Source organism: Nicotiana sylvestris, chromosome 8 (assembly GCF_000393655.2).
Source record: "Nicotiana sylvestris chromosome 8, ASM39365v2, whole genome shotgun sequence".
In the NCBI taxonomy this organism is placed as follows: Eukaryota; Viridiplantae; Streptophyta; class Magnoliopsida; order Solanales; family Solanaceae; genus Nicotiana; species Nicotiana sylvestris.
The window spans coordinates 53,418,971-53,440,637 of NC_091064.1; the positions used below are offsets into that span (position 1 = coordinate 53,418,971).

Consider the following 21,667-nt stretch of genomic DNA (forward strand, 5'->3'; position numbering starts at 1 on the left):
GGAAAAAATATTTTCTACTTTTCACGCTTCAAATGTGGTGCTACAACAACAATACCATGAAAAAGGTGTTAAGAAATATTCTGAGTTAATCACATGTCTACTTGTGGCAGAGCAGAATAATACTCTATTAATGAAAAATCATGAAGCTCGTCCCACTGGGCCAGCTCCATTTCCGGAAGTGAATGTTGTAGCAGCATATGATAAGTTTAAAAGAAAACAAAATAATTACTGTGGTCGTAGACATGGTCGTAAAAGTGGACGTGGCAGGGGGCGAAACAATTATCGTCATTATGGTGAAAATAAATTGGAGAACAATAAGGGTTCTCAAATTAATCATTCAAAACGTAAAACTAGTATGTGTCACCGATGTGGTATGAGAGGTCATTGGGCACGCATTGTCATACGCCAGAACATTTTGTCAAACTTTATCAAGTCTCCCTTAGGAAAAAAGAAAATAATATGGAGGCATACTTGACCTTTCAAAATAATGATGATGAAGCAGGTTCCTCAAACAAATATGATTCTAAGGCACATCTTGCATATAAAGATGAAGATTTTGAAGGCCTAACAAATATTACTAATTTAGAAGCTGGAGACTTCTTGAGGATATTGACTGAAGAACTAATCATCTTAACTGGGGAATGAAGTTATAAAAGTTGTTATTTTTATGTTTGCAACTAGTTTATTTTTCTTGAGTGTATTTTCCTAATGCATCACATGTTGCTAGTTTCTACATTCCTAATGTATTTCTTAATGTTTTTTTTTCTGCTTGTCTTTCATATTTCTTATGATGTATTATTTGTCTTCTTTTTTTATAAAGAATATGAAAATTCCCTAGTCTTCAATTGGACTCAAGATTAATAAAGATGATATATGTCTTCTGGATAGTGCTACAACACACACTATTTTAAAAGATAAGAGATATTTCTCTTATTTGGTAATGAAAGAAGCGAATATTAATACAATATCCGGTAGTACAAGATTAATTGAAGTTCTGGAAGAGCCAATTTATTACTACCAGGAGGAACAAATTTGGCTATTGATGAAGCACTATATTGTAGTAAATCTCAAAGAAACTTATTAAGTTTCAAAGATATTCGCCAAAATGGCTATCATATTGAGGCTACAAATGATGAAAAGATTGAATATCTTTATATTACTACAATAATGTCCGGTAAGAAATATGTGCTTGAAATGTTACCTGCTCTTTCCTCCGGCTTCTACTACACAAATATTAGCAGGATTGAAACATATGCCGTAGTAAACGAGAAGTTTACTAATCAAGATAATTTTATTATTTGGCATGACCGGTTGGGCCATCCTGGTTCTAATATGATGCGTAAAATAATTGAGAATTCACATAGACATGCAATGAAGAATCAAAAGATTCTTCAATTTAAGGAATTCTCTTGTGCTGCATGTTCTCAAGGAAAATTAATTATTAGACCATCAACTATTAAAGTTAGGATGGAATCCCCTGCACTTCTGGAACGTATACAAGGTGATATATGTGGGCTCATTCACCCTCCATGTGGACCATTCAAATGTTATATGGTTTTGGTAGATGCATCAACAAGATGGTCACATGTGTGCTTACTATCAACTCGCAATATGGCATTTGCGAGATTGTTGGCACAAATAATAAAGCTACGAGCACAGTTTCCAGATTATGCAATTAAGACAATTCGTCTTGATAATGTTGGTGAGTTTACATCCCAAGCCTTTAATGATTATTGTATTTCAACTGAGATAACAATTGAGCATCCGGTTGCTCATGTTCATACACAAAATGGTCTAGCAGAATCATTGATCAAACGCCTCTAATAAATTGCTAGACCAATGCTTATGAGAACAAAACTTCCCATTTCAGTATGGTGTCATGCTATTTTGCACGCAGCAACACTTGTGCGGATAAGGCCCACAAGTTATCATAAAATCTCCCCATTGCAATTGGCTTTTGGTCAGGAGCCAAATATTTCCCATCTTAGGATCTTTGGTTGTGCGATATATGTTCCAATTGCTCCACCACAACGCACAAAGATGGGTCCTAAAAGAAGGTTGGGGATATATGTTGGATATGAATCTCCTTCTATTATAAAATATCTAGAGCCTATGACTGGAGATTTATTTACGGTAAGATTTTCTGATTGCCATTTTGATGAATCACTATATCCAACATTAGGGGGAGAAAATAAGCAACTGAAAAAGAAGATAGATTGGAATGCATTATCACTGTCTCATTTAGATCCTCGAACAAATCAATGTGAACAAGAAGTTCAAAAGATTATTCGTTTACAAAATATTACAAATCAATTGTCAGATGCATTCACTGACCTACCAAGGGTGACTAAGTCACATATTCCAGCTGCTAATGCTCCAATTCGAGTTGATATCCCGGCAGGACAACTAATTAAAGCAAATGAGTCTAAGCCATGCTTGAAACGTGGTAGACCAATCGGTTCTAAAGATAAAAATCCTCGAAAAAGAAAAGGAGCAAGTGATCAAAGTGAACATAACACAGAGGTAGTGGCTCAAGAAGAGCCCCAAGATGTAACAAATGATAAGACCTTAGGGGAGGTCCAGGTACCTGAAAATAATGAGAATGAAGAGATATCAATAATACGTCTCAACCGGGAAAAGATAGAACCGAAATAATATTGTTATCGATAACATTTTTGCTTATAATGTTGTTGTTGAAATAATGCAACAAGATGAGGATCTTGAACCAAAATCTGTCAATGAATGTAGATGGAGAAATGATTGGCCAAAATGGAAAGACACTATCCAGGCAGAGTTAACTTCACTTGGAAAACGTGAAGTCTTCGGACCCATAGTTCGAACACCTGAAGGCATAAAGCTAGTAGGGTATAAATGGGTTTTTTGTGCGAAAACAAAATGATAAAAATGAAGTCGTTAGATATAAAGCGCGACTTGTGGCACAAGGGTTTTCCCAAAGGCCTGGAATTGATTAAATGGAGACATATTCTCCTGTAGTGGATGCTATCACCTTCAGGTATCTCATAAATATGGCAGTGCAAGAAAAACTTGATATGCATCAATGGATGTTGTTACAACCTATTTGTATGGATCATTAGACAACGAAATTTTTATGAAAGTACATGAGGGATTTAAAGTACCAGAAGCATATAAAAGTTTTCGAGAAACTTGTTCAATAAAGCTTCAGAAATCTTTATACGGATTGAAACAATCAGGTCGTATGTGGTACAATCGCCTGAGTGAATACCTATTGAAAGAAGGGTACAAGAATGATCCAATTTGTCCTTGTGTCTTTATAAAAAGGTTTAGATCTGAATTTGTTACAATCGTCGTGTATGTTGATGATTTAAATATCATTGGAACTCCTGGGGAGCTTCCAAAAACAGTAGACTGTTTGAAGAAAGAATTTGAAATGAAAGATTTTGGAAAGACAAAAAAAATTCTTGGTCTACAAATTGAGTATATGAAAGATGGAATATTTGTCCATCAATCAACATACATCGAAAAGATTTTAAAGCGATTCTATATGGATAAAGCACATCCATTGAGTACCCCGATGGTTGTGAGATCACTTGATATAAAGAAAGATCCATTCCGACCTCATGAAAATGATGAAGAGCTTCTTGGTGCCGAAGTACCATATCTTAGTGCAATTGGGGCATTAATGTATCTTGCCAATAATTCCCGACCAGATATAGCTTTCTCAGTAAGCTTATTGGCAAGATTTAGTACTTCGCCAACACAAAGACACTGGAATGGTATTAAACATATATTCAGATACCTCCAAGGGACCATTGATATGGGTTTATTTTATTCAAATGAATCCAAGCCATCATTGATTGGTTATGCAGATGCAGGATATTTGTCTGATCCACACAAAGGTCGATCTCAGACAGGCTATTTATTTACAAGTGGAGGTACAGCCATATCATGGCGTTCGACAAAACAAACTATGGTTGCTACTTCTTCAAATCATGCAGAGATAATAGCCATTCACGAAGCAAGTCGAGAATGCGTTTGGTTAAGATCTATAACTCAACACATTCAGCAAACATGTGGTCTTTCTTCGAAAGAGAATATTCCAACAATATTGTATGAAGACAATGCTGCATGCATAGCTCAATTGAAAGGAGGATATATCAAAGGAGATAGAACAAAACACATTTCACCGAAATTCTTTTTCACTCATGATCTTCAGAAGAATGGTGAAATAGATGTACAACAAGTTCGTTCAAGTGATAATTTGGCTGATCTGTTCACTAAGGCATTACCAACCTCAATATTTGAAAAGCTGATATATAAGATTGGAATGCGTCGTCTTCGAGACATTAAGTGATTTTTCATCAGGGGGAGTAACTACACGCTGCACTCTTTTCCTTAACCAAGGTTTTGTCCCACTGGGTTTTCCTGGTAAGGTTTTTAATGAGGCAGCAAGCAATGCATATTATAAATAACTATGTACATCCCAATATTTTTTTTGTAAGTTCTTAATGAGGCACATTATCTTACATGGACATCTAAGGGGGAGTGTTATAAATAGTTTGTACATTGGATGCTACATTTGATGCCCATGTTGTGAATAACATAGTTTGTACATTGGATGCTACATTGGATGCCCATGTTGTGAATAGCTTAAAGATTAAATCTCCTATTTTATGTCCATCATCTTTACTTTTTATGCCTATAAAAGGCTATGTAATTGCAATGGAAAGATACACCAAAGTGAAAGAAGAAAACACTTCTCCCTTCTTTCTATCTCTTCTTATTTACATTTTACTGCACTGCTTTTATTTTATAACAAATACAATATTTTATCCGAACATTTAAATACATGGATCATGTTACTTGAGCAATACTATGGGATCATATTCTTTTTCTCATGCAAACTGCGAGAGTAGACACAAAAGTATCGGTAAAACAATCTTTATCGCCAATCATGGAAAATTAAAGCATGCAATCACATGATACATCTCCGGCTCTCTCTGTATTATTAGAAAGTGGGCCTATCATGTGGACGAATTAAATACCGAAATAGGGGTGGCAAACGGGCAGATCGGGTCGGATACAGTTCGGATAAAAAACGGGTAAAATATTCGACCCGGACCAAATTTAATACGGATAAAGCGGTTAATCGTATTATCCGTTCATGGCTTCACATTAGCCTCAACTGTTCAGTGACCCACTTGATCATCAAGCAAAACGGAGGAAGATACAAGTTACAGCTAGCAAACATGATAATGTTATGATTTATAATATATAGCCTGTTTGTAATATTAAAATTAATAATTTCTCATTACTTAGTACTTATAATTTGTTTAATGCATTGCATTAAATTAAAAATGATGTGTATATTCTGGAACGTGCATTTAGTCTTAAACTAGATAAATTATAATTTCTAATTTAAATCTTAATCTTTTCTAGAAAAAAACTAGAAATGGCTTTTGGCATATGAACAATTTTGTTTATTTCACTTATTTTTCTCTTTAATTAATCGTGATTGTTATCACACGGCGTATGTGATACAAAATTTTAATATAAAAAATTATATTGGATCTACCAGATTTTATAAGAAAAAAAAATATAAGCAAACCAAAATTTGTACTACCAGATTTTATAATGGAATTATTACGTTATATAATCACGATAACCAATGTCTATTTTCCTTTTCAATTCAAAAGTTGTCTACCTCCCCTCTATATAACGCGTATGACTCAGTGATGCTTTTGGATTCAATGATGCTTTTGGGGTAAAGGGGGAGAAAATGCTTTTAGGGGGAGGTTTTGACCTTATTACCCATGGATAACTAGTGGTTACCCATTTAAAATATGGATAATATGGGTAATATCCGTATTTAATCCGTTTTTAAAATATTCATTATTCAACCCATATTTTAGCGGATAATATGAGTGGTTACTTATTTTGTTTTACCCATTTTTCCACCCCTATACCGAAACATGGCGGACTATACCAAGTTGTGTACGCGAAAAAATCAATGAATTAGAAGGGTCAATTCAAGATCAATTGAGCCAAGCTCATTGATATCGGGATCGTTGGTATCGGCTCCACTAAGGAGTCAACTGTCACGAATCAATACCCCACGGATCATGATAACACCTAACCCACTCGCTAAGTAAACCAATAAATAGACATCATGAAAATATAATAATAAATTGCAGAATTAACGCAACTGAAATCAAATATCTATAATTAGAAATCAAATCAATACATAATCCCCTAGAAACTGGTAACACTAAGTCATGAGCTATAACATATGAGTACAAATATGAAAATGTGATACACTTAATCAAATACAGTAATAAAAATGATAGAAGGAGATACTAGGGACTGCGATCAGGATGCAGCTCTACCTCAGGTGTCTATAGCAGCAACACAATCTCTGAAGCTCAGCTCGATCCAACTTCCAGATCTGCACAATTAAGTGCAGAGTGTAGTATGAGTACCACCAATCTCATGTACTTAGCGAGTATCACGACTAACCTTGGTGAGGTAGTGGCGAGAGAGATCTATAATACTCACACTACAAGAAAACGGGATTATTACGGCGGTTATTTTAGCATATAATGGCGGTTTGAAACCGCCATAATACACATTAACGGCGGCTTTTAAAAGCGCCACAATCCCGTCCGCCAAAATTATATTATGGCATTTCTGGGCAAACCGCCGTAATTACATGTGAAAACCGCCATATTTTAACAGTTTTAATGTGGCTTTTATTTTTGCATATTAAGGCGGTTTTAAACCGCCATAATGTGTTTTTTCTGCTTCAGCCTTTTCACAATCCTATTTTTTCACATTTAGAGTCCTATTTATTGAATGTTATGCTTTGAAAATTCTGTAGCACTTCATAATCAATTAAACCCAATATAGAATATTAAAAAAGAAAAATATTCATTATATAAAACACAAGTATACCAAAATTACATCATCCAAATATTAATGCTTCAAAGTGTATTTCAACAGTAATATCCAAAAGATTCATAGTTGATCCAACAAAATAATCACAAATTCACACTTGCACAAGTATACCAAAATTACATCATCCAAATATTAATACTTCAAATTGTATTTCCACAGTAATATCCAAAAGATCCATAGTTGATCCTATAAAATAATCACTAACTCACACTTGGACGATCATCATTGTTACTTTCATCTAAAGATCTTCTTGGTTCAACTGTTGATGGTGCATCACTTCCTAAATCTGGTGCCTGAAAAAAAGGAAGAAAAAATACAATCAATAAGCAAATAACTAAAATGTTAACAGGTAAGCTGAAGTAGTAGGACTGGATTTACTATGAGACTCTTGTTTAGTCTGATAAATATACCAATAATAGTTTATTTGTAAGAAGAATCGAAGCCAAACGACTAATCACTTTAATGAGAGGTTTTGTATTTTATTTCTGTTTTTTTGTCAACTGTTAACTGTTTAATTCTCTTTAAAATTTGGAACATGACCACAAGTAAAAACTTCTAAAAAATTTTAAACCCCACACAATCTTTTCTCTATTAGCAGCCCATCACTTTCTTGGCCGCAAGTCCAGGTTTTGTTGTCACAGTTCCATCATTTCCAGCCAAAGCACTGTATTTATCCTTCCTAGTAAAATTAGTGCACTCATACGATAACGTTGCGGCATATAACCATAAGAAAAGCAAGTAACTAAAATTTTACTGTAGCAAGAGAACTTATACCTGTTGAGGAGTGGAAAATAAGTGAGCAAACTCCTCGGGGATATTCCCTATGTTCCTTTCATATAAGCTAATTAGTGCATTTAATTTTGATTTCACATCTGTCATCTCTTGCTGCCACGCCGGAGTTGGAGCGGTAGTGCTAGATGAACCCACATAACCACGACGGTATCTCGCAGATGTCTGTTTGAATGGTACAGTTGGAACTACACCCAAGCCTAAACCTCGAACACGGCCGGGGTGCTCGGGACCGAATACTATGCCAAGTGCATCATTTGGTGAAGGTTCATCAAGACTTTCTGCTCTTTCAGTTCGAATTTCTTCAATTCCTTCCTACAAAAATTGAAGAAGCATAAACTGAGCAATATGAAGGTGCTTGGAACTTGGAAATGACAAGAATTGTACATTAAACTGCTAGCTAAAACATGAATCAAACCATCAACAGATCCATAACACCACATCCCAAAATGAAATGCAAATTATACCATATGGTCTAGCCAAAATTTCCGTAGAAGCAGTAGATCTCATTTAACTCTAATATGCTAATATAACAACACTAATCACCTCATATATATCATTTCCGTAGAAGCAGCAGATCTCATTTCCATAGAACACAAAAAAACCGTACTAAATGACTTCATATATATCAACATCGAAACTCACAGCAAAAAATATTGTCACCAACAACCTATCATGCATCTCAGACTATCAAAATGCTAGTGAAAATATTTGTGGAATCCCACTAGACAAGCAATACCAATCTAAAATTAAAATATAATTTCACAGCAGAAGGCACCAAAAATGTTACTTACCCCAATCACCCTAGCCTCATCAGTTACATAACTCCCATCTTTCCTTTTATGAGTTTCAGTCCACATTTTGCCTCGATCAAAAGCTTTTCCCATCGCCTTCTGAAATTTTTAAAATGAATAATATTAGTAACTAATTGAGAACATATATCTTATCTAAGTTAAGCGCTTAAACTACCATTGCAGCCCTTCTTCTAGCCAAACTCATAGCACCACAAGTATGAGGAAGTTGATTTTTTCGAATATGTGCATTCTTCTTGCAACGCTCCTACAAATTAAATAGGTGAAATTCTATTATATAAGACCAAAATAAGCAAAAGCAGAAGCAAGAGAAGTAGTAGAGAAGAAGAAGCAGAAACAGAAGAAGCAACAGAAGTAGATACAGTAGCAGAAGCAAAAGAAGAACCAGATAGCAGTAGCAGAAGAAACTATAAAGCTTGTTAATATTTGTTCCAGCAAAAGAAGAAGCAAATAACATTTGTTTCATTAGTTTTTCTATATACATAGCTCCAGCAATTTTGTTAACATTTGTTTCCTCACAACAGTTTCAAGAAAAGCTTCAAAGTCCAAATGATAAATCCACCAAAATAAAGCTAAAATCATCCAAAGAAACAATAATATTCCAGCTTATGAAAAGACAAAATCAACAAACTGTACTGTCTTCAAGTCGGACACTCTCACGCGCTGCTTATGAGTAAAAGTTTTGGTATACCATAGGATTCGATTACTTAAATAAATGACACAAAAAAGGAAGAATTGAGCCTTGAATTTGTTATTATTTCATCATACTATTATAATTATAGTAATAGTATAACAAATTATAAGTTTGTGCTATCCAAATAATTTGGCATGCCAAATTTTCATGTGATGTAATCAAAAGTCATCTCTATCAAAGCAACAATAGCAGATGAAGCAAGAGAAGCAGTAGCAAAAAAAGCAACAGAAACAGAAGAAGAAGCAAAAGTAGAAATAGCAGAAGTAGCAATAGCAAAAGAAAGTACCTTTGTCTCCTCTTTCATGCGATAAGTAACAAACAGTGCCCATTGGTCCATCGGTATGCCATCCGGAACGTTCTTGATGATATCTTCTTTACTTAATAATGGATCGTCAGCCTCCTTCCATAGTTTTAACCTGTACTCCCTCCACTTTTTGTTAATGGAACTGTTAAGCCATGCCTTTGCCTTTTGTTGATCAATCGTAAAAAAAACCGAGGCTTCACAAATATAAAGTTAATTTACTGCACTTTTACATATACAACTAAAAGATACAAACTAAACAAAAGAATTTAGATGGCATTACCACTATTATATCATTAAAAACACGGTCCAGAAAAGATTTGGGCATGGATTGCCATTTCTCAAAGCCAATAGGAAAGTACATAGGATTTGTTGCTAGCTGCCCTAAAACTCCAGCAATTAGGCCAGCCGATTTCCCAATTGCTGCATGATATTCATCAAATTCTACAATTATACGCAATCCTTTATCCAAATTATGGACATCCTTAACCTTCAATCTAATTGTTTTTATTACTTGACGTTTATCTACAACAAAATAAAGTCAAGTTAAAACATTAAATGAGGAAAACAAAAAGAATACTCAATCACTTGAAATTTATATGTACCTATAACATCGACAAACCAATGAGGCTCTTCATTGCTAGTACTACGTCCAGTTTGTCGTGAAGAGACTTGCACCAGATGATGAAGATGGAACGGCGGGCTGAGAAGATACTCCATCAGATGATGAAGATGATACAACATGCTGCGAAGAGACTCCATCAGATGATGATGGAACACCGTGTTGCGAAGAGACTCCATCAACTGAAATAACAGGCTGTGTAGGTTGTGTAGGCAGTGTAGAATGTAAAGAGACTCGATAAGATGTTGAAGATGAAGCTTGAGCCTGTGATGACTCCCTCGGAACAAGTGAAGATCTCTCTTTGACTGATTTGAATTGATTTTTAACCTTATTTTGCTTCGGCATCTCTACATACATAAAGGTATATAAAGCAAAACAAGAAAACTTTGATATCAAAATAGTTTAAACTTCAAGACAAAAATAAATAACTTAAGCTTAATTAATGAAAGAAAGTAACTAGATGTAACAACATAAAGCAAGTCAAGAACAAAAAAGGACATAGCTATAATCTGAACTAATTTGAAACGAAAATATATTAAGATGCTTCGTTCTAAAATGTGAAAAGGGCTAGCAATGACTCTTCAGATATGTTCATCTTCGCCAATCTCATTTTCAATATCGTGATCACTTAATATTTCATCAATTTCATCCTCCCTACACAAAAGCAGATCATTAACATCCCCAAAGTGTTGATCTAAGTCTTGCACCGGGAATGGCTCATTCTTAGGAAATTCATTATCTTCTTCTCCTCCCATAACATATAAGTCTCTTGGTTTCAAGTGAACAACAGTACTCCAACCTTTATTCACCTCATCGTCCACATAATATACCATTTGAGCTTATGAAGCTTCAATGTATGGATCATGCTCTTTACGATCGCCAGTATGAATCAATCGTGAAAAATTAACAGAAGAAAATCCCCATGCATCTGTTCTAAACCCCCTATCCTTAGTTGTGTCAGCCCATTTACACTTGAATAGTGTAACCCGAAATCGACCATAGTAGTTAAGTTCAATGATGTCTTCTAATTATCCATAATATGGCAAATCTGCTTGCCTCAGGTTTCTATCAGCACCACTAGCAATACAAGATGTGGACGAAGTCAAAAATACTCCACTGTTTTGAGTTGTCAATCCATTCTCTCGCTCTAAAGTTCGAAATTTGAACCCGTTGATATTAAATTATGTAAACCTTCTAGCATGTGGTGCTGGACCATTTGCTAAAATAGGTCATCTGATACAGTATTCAAAATGTCTGGGTTCACAAGAAACGAAAGTACTACTTAGGTTTCTTGTACAGTTAAAGTTTAACTTTAGATTATTCCTGCATTTTTGCTTTTAGTTTCAAAATCCATAATGCCTAAGGAAAAACATAACCTGCAATAATTAGTGAATATATCCACTTAATCTGAACTAAGTTTTTCTCTAAAAAAAATTTCTCATACACAGTGTCAAACAGTTAACTTACTACTTCAGATTCTTACAGTTGGATGGCATATCTTTCTACCTATACAATTGGTAACCGTTTGATAGATAAGTTGAACCTATTATAGCAGAAAGCTCTGCTAATCCGCTAGTGACAAATGAAATAATCAATCTACTTTTTAATAAAAAGAAATTTGCTCAAAAGAAAGGACAAAATTAAACTGATACCTCTCAAATGTTTTACTGTCAACGTCGATCCCAATAGCTTCACCAACAGTTTTTGATCTCTCAACTACATATCAAGCCCATATATAATATTTAGGTTAATATTAGCAATAACAACAAATTAAAATATCAAAATTAAGTGCATGCAATCAAAATACCAAACAAATCAGCAAACATTTAAAGAAGTACCAAACTAATTGAACAGAAAAATAACAAAAAATGGACTCAAAAAAAAAAAGAACTGAAACCATTAGAAAATTAATGTTTTTCTAGTAATATATTACTATTTTGGATGTTATATATTTAATTGACTGAATGAATCATAGATCATCGGACTGAGGAAAAACAATTAGAACAAAATTGGAAAAAATCGTTACATGCATGAACCCTAATAAAGAGAAAAAGAACTTTTGGTACTAAACATGAACCCTAATCGCTACATTACCTGAGATTATTGAAGCTGCTAAATGAATTTCATGTACTTTTTCTAATTTGAATCTCGATTCTTCTAGCCGGAGAAACAGATTGGGAGAAATAGAAGAATCTGAAGTAAGAAAATTGGGAGTTCAATTTGTGTTAAACTGTAAATGTTTCCAGCGTTATTAGAGGGGAATGCATTACCTTAGCTGCAATTGTTTGGAGATTGTGAGTTTTACATTCCAACAGCCTTCAATAAGTATGAATCGGGGGAAGGAATTGGGGGAAATAGAAATTGGGGGAAAGATATACGAGACTTATGGAGGGAAAGGAATTGGGGAAATTCTGGAGGGAGTCTCAAAATGTGAGGGGGAAATACTAAAACTTATTAAAAGAATAGTTAAAATATTTTGATTAAAATATTAGGGCGTTTCTAACCACCACAATACGAAATAATCGCCGCTATAAAAAATTTACTTCGATGGTAAAACGTCATTTTTAATTATATTTTGTGGCGGTTATTTGGAACCGCCGTAATATAACCACCACAATAATTTCGATTTTTTATAGTGTCACTAGTCAAACTTGTATAGTTATGTAAAAATATGTACACAATAACAGTAACCAAAACTAGGTATAGAGTACAGGTAAGGCCAATAGTGCATATAGGGAAGATATACATGTATAACAATTCAAGACACACAGTTCAACATAACCTTCAACGACAACTCGCGTGTCATAACTACAATAACCGCACAACTCACATGCTGCACAGACAACATACGTGTCAATAATCACCAATAACCGAATGGACAACTCACTTGTTGTACGAACAACTCATGTGCCAATAATCATAATAACCGCACGAATAACTCACGTGCCAATAATCACAATAAACCGTACAGGAAATTAACATGCTGCCAAACAATGAAACAAGTCCAATCACAGAAAAACATATACAAGAATACATGTATACGAGCACAGATTGAGGATGTGCCAGCATTCTAGATTCAAGCTACCATTTGTTCATGGTAGTTTAGGACTTATAATGTTGTTTATTAAACTTCAAACAGATGTTGTATACTTGTACTACCAACCATTGGAATATTATATGGAATTCAACAATCTTATTTAATGATTATTGATGATCTTTTATTCGAGTTCTGCTATTTATTGTTCGGCCTACGTAGAGGGATGAGTTAGGTTGTCATTACGATTTGGTAGGATTTTGGGTCATGACAGAGCATTGAATAGAAATGGCGGATTATATTTCACTTCTGGACCATGTCACCAAGGTTTAGAAATAGGGTGTCATACACGCTCCCCCCAAATCCTGTATAAATTATCGAATATTCATCAATAATTATATAGAAAGTGTGTGTGGTGTGGGGGATCTGTATTAGAAGAAAGTGGACTTATCACATAGAAAATCCAAATATTGACACATGGCAGATGATGCCAAGTTAGATATACGAGAACAATCAATTTGATTGGCACGTCATTTGAAGAATGAATTTGAGATGAATTGAGCCAAGATCGTTGATACGACGATCATTGATATCAACTCTACTAGAGAGTCATCAAGAGAATGGATTAAAGAGCAGTTACAAATTCTTTAAGCGTAACATGCAAAACAACAAGTTAAAGTGCAAGCGAGACATTAGGAGACAATTACGATAAATATTATTGTTTAAATCCCATTTCTCCCACTTTGTAACCATCTGAAAAACTCTTGAATTCTTTCGACTAATATACTGAATTATTACTGAGCAAGAAAAAGATCTTATAGTAGAAGAAGAATCAATAAGAATTCTTCTTTATTTTCATTTGATCTCAATATTTGCTCTTTATTTTTGGTATTGTTGGTATTCAATTCTACTTTTTACATCTGAGGAAGTGAATCAATTCGATTGTTTGCCGCCTTGAAATACAAATTTAATTGATTTGGCCTATAAATTGAATTTTAGGGTAAACACCCTCCAACCTGCTTTCTTCTGTCCAATTCCTTTTTTTCTTTTTTAAAGAGAGTGACTTATTTGTTTGTACTTAATGAAAGTCTAAATTTTAATCATTCAAATCTCAGTCACTAAGGGTATTTATTTTTAAATTTGAATCTTAATCATTTAGTTCTCAAACATTAAGTACATTTTTTTAATTTAATAATAATAGTCTTGATAATATTATCATGTTATCAATGATATCTACAAAGACGATATTTCACTACCACCCTATCCACTTTCACCGCCACCCAATGATGTGCCGCTGTCCAACACTATCAACTATTAGCACCCATAATTCACGACTACCATCCTCAACTACAACCCCTATAACTACCAAATCACCACAATTGCATTTACAATCATCACCATCAATTACGTTATCACAGCCACCACTAATCACAAGCATCAGCCATCTCCAAAAGACAAATTTTATACATTTATATGCTGAACAAAACAAATAATTTTAATTATTCAGCATTTAAATTTTAATTCAATATCTTAATTTACAGATATGTATTTATATTTATACGTCTTAACTTTATACACATTTATTATTTTAATATGTATTCAGATTTGACATCTTAATATTTAAAAATAAATAAATGGAGCCTTAACTTTTTCTGTTTAGTGTGCATGTTCTTGTAATGCAGTGGTATGAAAAAAGCAAATACATAAGCACAATCCATGATTCTCTGTAACAAAATTCTCACAGGGAAATGAGTAAGCATGACATTCATTTGTTATTGTCTAGTTATGCAAGGATTAAAATATATAGAGATTAAATATGCGATGAATAAATAACGTAAGAATTGTTAAAAGACAAATAATAAAGCAGGATTGCTATGTAGTGAACTAATAATACATGTATTGCTAATACACATATTCTTTTTTCATATTCTAATGCATGTAACGTATAAGTTATACCGGAATTCCATCGTTTGGTTTTAAATTTCGTATAAGTACTTGTGTGGAGTTTAATGCGAAAAACCAATGTGGTGTTGGTTATACGAAGATTATATTAGTGATGCAAGATTTAGTTTTAAAAAAAATAATGTTGTATAAGTAATACAGAATTTTATGGAGATACCCGGAATTCTCACTTCCGGGATCGTGATGGCGCCTAACATTTCACTTACTAGGCAAGCCAATGTTAGAGAACCGCTTAGTCAATTTCTTTCAATTTCAATAGATAAAGTCAATTAAACCAAAAATGAAGTAAAATCAAGTGCAGAATAACATAAAAATCCAATATCTACTACAATGCGGATCTGGAGTCTGCGAATAAGCAAATCCAAGCTGCTCCAACTCACAGACAGCTAGGGCCGATACCAAAATCTGCACAAGAAGTGCAGAGTGTAGTATGAGTACAACCGATCCCATGTACTCGTAAGTGTCGAGCCTAAACTCGACGAAGTAGTGACGACGCTATGACAAGACACCTACATAATAAACCTGTGTAATTAACGGTATATGTACAAGATAAAGACAAATAAAAGCAAAACATGGACTATTGGGAGGGAACATGTGATAATAGACTATATTCATGTAGTTTAGCGACCATTTACGCCCCAACTTAGCTATACTTTATTGCTATATGAAGGTTAAATGACAACAAATGGCTTTAATTATAAATTTTGTGCTTTGCAGGAGCAAGTCCTGATTATGAGGATATTAAACAGTGTTTGGAGTTAATTTGGAGCAAGGAAGGTCAATCAGAGGTGAGCGTGGGTGAAAGAAGAAGGAAAAAATGGAAGACAGTTGAGCTCCATGAGCGCGGGCCAATCGCTGCCGCACTCAGGCCGCGCTCGTCAGGCAGAAAAGAATGCAATATGCGCGGTCTGACCGCGGTTCGAGCGAGGTCGTGCTCGTCACTCCGAGGAACTTTATTTCAGGGGTAAATTCGTAAGTTCGGGGGCAACTCCCTTAACCTATAAGAAGCTTAGCTCGCCCAAAAAGAATGTATCAAGGTTTTTGAAGGATTATTGAAGGCAAGAAGAGGCAAGAGGCAAGGTGGAAGATTCGGCATAGAGTTTTACCTTTCTTCCTCTTGTTTTGATCACTAATGATGAATTCTACTGTTATGATTGTGAGAACAATTATGCGTAGCTAAACTCTTAATCTAGGGTTTTGATGGAACCTCTTGAAGGATGAATTTCTTGATATGTTAATATAGATTTGCCATAGTATTTTCTCTGTTTGTTCAACTATATTGTGATTGTTGTTAATTGAAAGGCCCTCAATCGGTTGTGCCTATTTAGTATGAATTACTCGGGAGAGAGTGTATATTTAGGTAGTTGTTGAACAACACCACCCCTAACGTATATGAGGGATCAATACGAAGGGCTTAAAGGTGGGATTAGGGATAACGAAACCTTGGGTGCGATCTAAGTGAGTTGTAACTAAGGCCAGCTAGCGTAATTCAGGAGAATATGTCTAGTATATTATTGTAATTACTTGGCAGAGAGTTACGATAGTCAGAGTGCTCATGATCGATAGAGAAGACTTAGGAAAATTTATAGCAAACATAGCAGAAAGGATTCCGACAAGAGGGGAAATAATAATCTTAGACCATTCTCATTCTTGCTTACAACCAGTTTATAGCTAGTTTTTAATTACTGCATTTTTATTACGTAATATTTAGTCAATAAACACCCAATTTGTTACTCAAATATCTCTGAAGATTGAATACGTGAATTTCTATGAGTCCATTAGCTGTGATCGATAGGTTAATTCCCTGTAGGATTCGACTCCGAACTTGTTAATAGGAATATATTTGCAGCGACCATGTATACGGTAAAATCGAAGGGTCCAATCTTCCGTCATTAAGATGGCTCGTAAGCACATCTCAAAAGCTCGAGGCTATGGTCAAGGCTGAACTCTGAAGGGCTATTGGCACTCAACCTCGAGGCAATACAAACCAGCGGTTATGATGGAAAAGTGGGGAGTTCCTAAGACGCATAAATAGAGATGACAAATCCTAGTGGATTAGTCCAAAACAAATCAAGATATTAAATGGCTGTACCATCCCATATCTTCGTAATTAATGCATTTGTACTATGTTGGGATTCTCCCTTATATATAAAGGGGATCCTTTCCATTTTGTAAACATCTGTTGCTCTATACTAAATACACAAGAACATTCTTTCTACTGTCTAACATATTCTCCTGATATCCTTACTATTACAACCCATATCCACACGCGTTAGTTCATGCAATATATTAGTTAACATAAATTCAAGAAGGAATTACCTTTGAGATGATAAGAAGTTAATCCTATTGGTCTTAAGTTATACAAGGGTGATTAACAAGTATTAGAAGTTAAACGAATCAAGGATGATGTAACTCGTATTTTCAGGTAAACCTAGAGGTTCTTAATACACTCAAGGTCATTTATTAAGGTGTTTGAATCATATAATATCTGTATCATAAAGTCTTGAAGTCAAACGAGTTATGAAACAAAAGTCGACAAACGTTGTCGCAACTTAGGTTCATAATTTTACTTAAACATTAGGTTAAATATTTCTAAGCTTTTCTCCTAATTTACAAGGAATTACGGGGTGCTCTACCCACCAAATTAAAGATCTACGAGTCTAGTTTCCAACTCATTAAACCATTTGTCAATACAATCTCGGAGTATAGAGATATTCATGTTTTCGCAAGCCTGCGCAGATTGGTAGATGACAAGTAGGTGCATCACCTACTTGCCAAAATGATAGGACAAAATTACAAGACCTAAGTCGGACAAGAGAGAACATTTAAGGGGTTACGAGCTCAGTTATTTCATCCATATTTCAGACCCTCAAAACCAAAGTTAACCCCTGCAACTCCTCCCCAAAAATCCCACACAAACCCTAATCGATTTTCCCTCTCTTTCAAGTTCTATTTGAAGGTAAAACCTAGAGTTTGAAGAACCAAGGGAAGGGCTGAGTTATCCAACAAGTAAGGTAAGTTACTGCCATCTTTCATACATTTTTCTCTGCTGTGAATTCATGGTAATTCGTTCTATACATGTAAGAACTCACGGGACGGTGATCGGAAGCCGTGAGTTCGAGTTATTCACTTGTAGCGGACTGTTTTGTGGACGAGTGTTTTACTACTATTTTGTGGAGTTTTGGAGGTGTAAGGGTGTGGATAAACACCATATATATGTAGGGTTGTGGGTTGATAGTTATTCGTAACATTTCCGGGTCGTTTGACACGACTAGGGTGGTCGTCATATGCATGATGTAATTAGGTTGTGTGTGGACTATTTTGGGAGGCTCAATATGTTTATTATTGATGTTGTTTGGGCTGTTTGGTGATTGTTTTGAATGGTGTGAAGTCATATATATAGGGGAGGTGCTGTCCGTTTCAACGTAAAATAGGTTGTGGTCGATACATAATAGTTATGACGCTTAAATGATAACGATAGTATCGTTTCTCTTATTGTAGACTAAGGAGTTGTGACAATTGCATAGCTTGTGATTGGGGCAGTATATACAAGGTATGTGAGGCTATCCCTTTTCTTCTTTTGCACGACTCCGATTGTACATAATGTAATGAACGAGCTTCCAAAGATACTCTACTCTTAGAAGCTAGCAGTACTTACATTGCTTTCCCTCTTATGGAACGATTGATGTTAATGTTGCTTCTCTTATTCTTATGTTATCAATGTTGTTGGTACTTCCTGATTCTTATAAGGTTCGTAATGAAGAGTTGGTCCTAATAACGTGTATAGAGGATACCGACCTTACGTCACTCCGAAAGGTTTAGAATGTGATTCCATGAGTCAAGCATGCATTATATATGTATCTATTTTACTCTACCGAGCCGCGCTATAGTCGGTCGGGTATGGCACATATTGTGCAACCACTGATCAGTTGGGTTTTACCGAGCTCCACGTGGTCGGGTACGATTCTACCGAGCCTTATGATGGCCGGGTATGTTTTGACCAAGCCTATTATGGTTGGGTACGATATAATGATGATGATGCCCACAGAAGTGTATGTTTTAAAAGTTTGTGTATACATACATATGTATCATGCATTTCATATCAGTAGCCCTCAGAGGTACTCAGATGTTCCAGGTTGTGTATTCTCTATCCCTGCTTACATTACTGTTCGTATTTATGGTTCCCTGCCTTACATACTCAGTACTTTATTTGTACTAACATCCTTTTGTTTATGGACACTGCATGTCGTGTTGCAGGCCCTAATAGATAGGCAGGTGCAGCTCCCCCACCACAGTAGGTTGTCCAGTTTAGCAGTGATTGGCGAGATCCCTTCTCCAGACTTGTCGTGGTCTTGGTATGCATTTTTGTTATAGACATTATGGGTATGTCGGGGCCCTGTTCCGACTATGTTGCAGCATTTATGTTCATTTAGAGGCTCATAGACAAGTGTCGACTAATGTATAGTTTGGTATGCCTTGTCAGCTGATTTTTGTTGTATAGTCTTTTATGGTAGCGTGGTAGCTCATACCTTATATGTAGTTTCTTGATTGTCTGGTCATCCCCTGCTATGTATGTTCATGCCATCATATTTTATTGCTGATTGTCCATGATCCAGGTCTACCATTTATATTGATCTCGTCAACCCTAAAAGATAATAAAAAGAAAAGGTTAGATAAAATGTACGTTGGTGCTCGGCAAGTATGGTCGGGTGCTAGTCATGGCCCTCCAGTTTGGGTCGTGACACTTACTTCATTTATTGCTTATATTTATTGTGTTCTATTAATTATTCATCATTTATTGCCTATCATTGATCATAAAGAGCCATCGCCTTAGCTCTCATAAAGTGTTAGTCCTCCCTCGATCACTCTAAGCCGGTTACCCAACTCGACCTCGAGGCATTATAATCGACAACTCAAGGCTCCGATCTCCAACTGTTCGGTTTGGTTATCATACCGTTCCTAAGCTGTAATCTTGATTTCTAACCTTTTAGCTAGCATCCATTGCTTAACAACTAGCATAAAAATAGATCACGTATTTTTAGAACCTCATAATCTAATTTAATTGTTATTACTATTTTCACAGTAAATAGTTTGGCACCCACCGTAGGGCTAAAAATAATAGTGATTATTTTCTTGCTGGTTTTACTACATAACGCAAGTTATCTTTCACTCTTTTTCTTGCCCAAGATCTTTGATTTCAAGTCAAAATATCTGACTTAGTGAATAACAATTTTGAGAACCATGGAGAGAATGGTGTGGATGTTCCATGTGTTGGTGTGCCACCACGAAACCTTGAGAACGCACCAGAACTAATTCCCATGGATGTGGTCTCACGTGATGCCCAACACGTCAATATAAGCTCCCACACTAACAAGAGCGTGCACCAAGGAGATCAACAAAAAGCTTAGAAAACCCCAACTAGGGAAGAATGGAAGGTTAGCCTTCACGTTATTTTTGAAATGTTACAGGCACAACAGCTAGAGATTGCTCAGCAGCAAAGTCACTAGAAAACTCCCAGCACGGTAGCACCGGGGATGACCCCCCCAGCCGAGCAGGTACCAGAAAGATAAAGCAACAACGCGTCGGCAACCGAATCCGTATCGTAAAGATGCTCGAGGACCTCACAAAGAGGATCGAGTCGGGCGAGAAGAAGATAGAAGCCAACGACAATAAGGTAGAGACCTACAATTCCAAGGTCGATCAAATTCTGGGCGCACCCCCGATTCTAAAAGGGGTAGACTCGAAGAAGTTCGTGCAAAAGCCATTCCCGCAGGAAGCGGCCCCAAAACCCATTCTAAAGAAGTTCAAAATGCCCAAGCTTCCGAAGTACAACAGAACCTCGGACCCCAACAAGCACGTCACTACCTACACTTGCGCAGTGAAGGGCAACGACCTAAAGGACGACGAGATTGAGTCTGTCTTGATAAAGAAGTTTGGGGAAACACTCTCGAAAGGAGCCATGATGTGGTATCACAACCTAGCTCCTAACTCTATAGACCCATTTGCCATGTTGGCAGATTCTTTCATAAAGGCACATGCCAGCGCCATCAAAGTAGCAACAAGGAAATCCGACGTCTTCAAGATCAAGCAGAAGGAGAATGAGATGTTACGAGAATTCGTATCTCGCTTTCAAATGGAATGAATGGAACTACCACCAGTCTCCGACAACTGGGCAGTGCATGCCTTCACTCAAGCTCTGAATGAACGAAGCCCGGTGGCATCAAAGCAACTGAAACAAAATCCGGTTGAATATCCCGCCGTGACCTGGTGGGACGTTCACAACCGATATCAATCAAAAATCATGGTCGAGGACGACCAACTAGAAGACCCCTCGGGCTCGGTAAACCCAAGAAGGCTTCTGGTGAAGGAGCCAAAGCCAAACAAAGAAAGGTACCAGCACCGAAGACAAGAGAAACACCCCGCGGCGCAACATTCCCCACAGTGATCGAAGGATGGACCGAGGCCAGAATCCTCAGGGACTCGTCAACAGAGCTGGATTTGATAGGCACACCGGTCCAAA

The 21,667-nt window shown here is 36.0% G+C and overlaps 1 protein-coding gene across 3 annotated transcripts; it reads right to left on the reverse strand.

Moving 5' to 3' along the window:
* Positions 1–6,929: 6,929 nt before the first annotated feature.
* LOC104210226 (uncharacterized) lies at positions 6,930–12,585 on the reverse strand. 3 transcript variants are annotated; one of them, XM_009759071.2, is made up of 10 exons: positions 12,422–12,585; positions 12,246–12,344; positions 11,804–11,867; positions 10,135–10,498; positions 9,813–9,952; positions 9,515–9,658; positions 8,692–8,781; positions 8,517–8,615; positions 7,708–8,037; positions 6,930–7,226 (listed from the first exon to the last, which is right to left on the reverse strand). In XM_009759071.2, exons 4-10 carry the CDS (start codon positions 10,328–10,330, stop codon positions 7,134–7,136), a joined length of 1,092 nt encoding a protein of 363 aa, XP_009757373.2. In that variant the 5' UTR covers positions 10,331–10,498; positions 11,804–11,867; positions 12,246–12,344; positions 12,422–12,585; the 3' UTR covers positions 6,930–7,133. The 3 variants fall into 3 exon arrangements, with proteins under 3 accessions (XP_009757373.2, XP_009757369.2, XP_009757370.2); XM_009759067.2 differs by having other exon boundaries at positions 9,813–10,054; XM_009759068.2 differs by lacking the exon at positions 12,246–12,344 and having other exon boundaries at positions 9,813–10,054.
* Between the last annotated feature and the right edge of the window lie 9,082 nt (positions 12,586–21,667).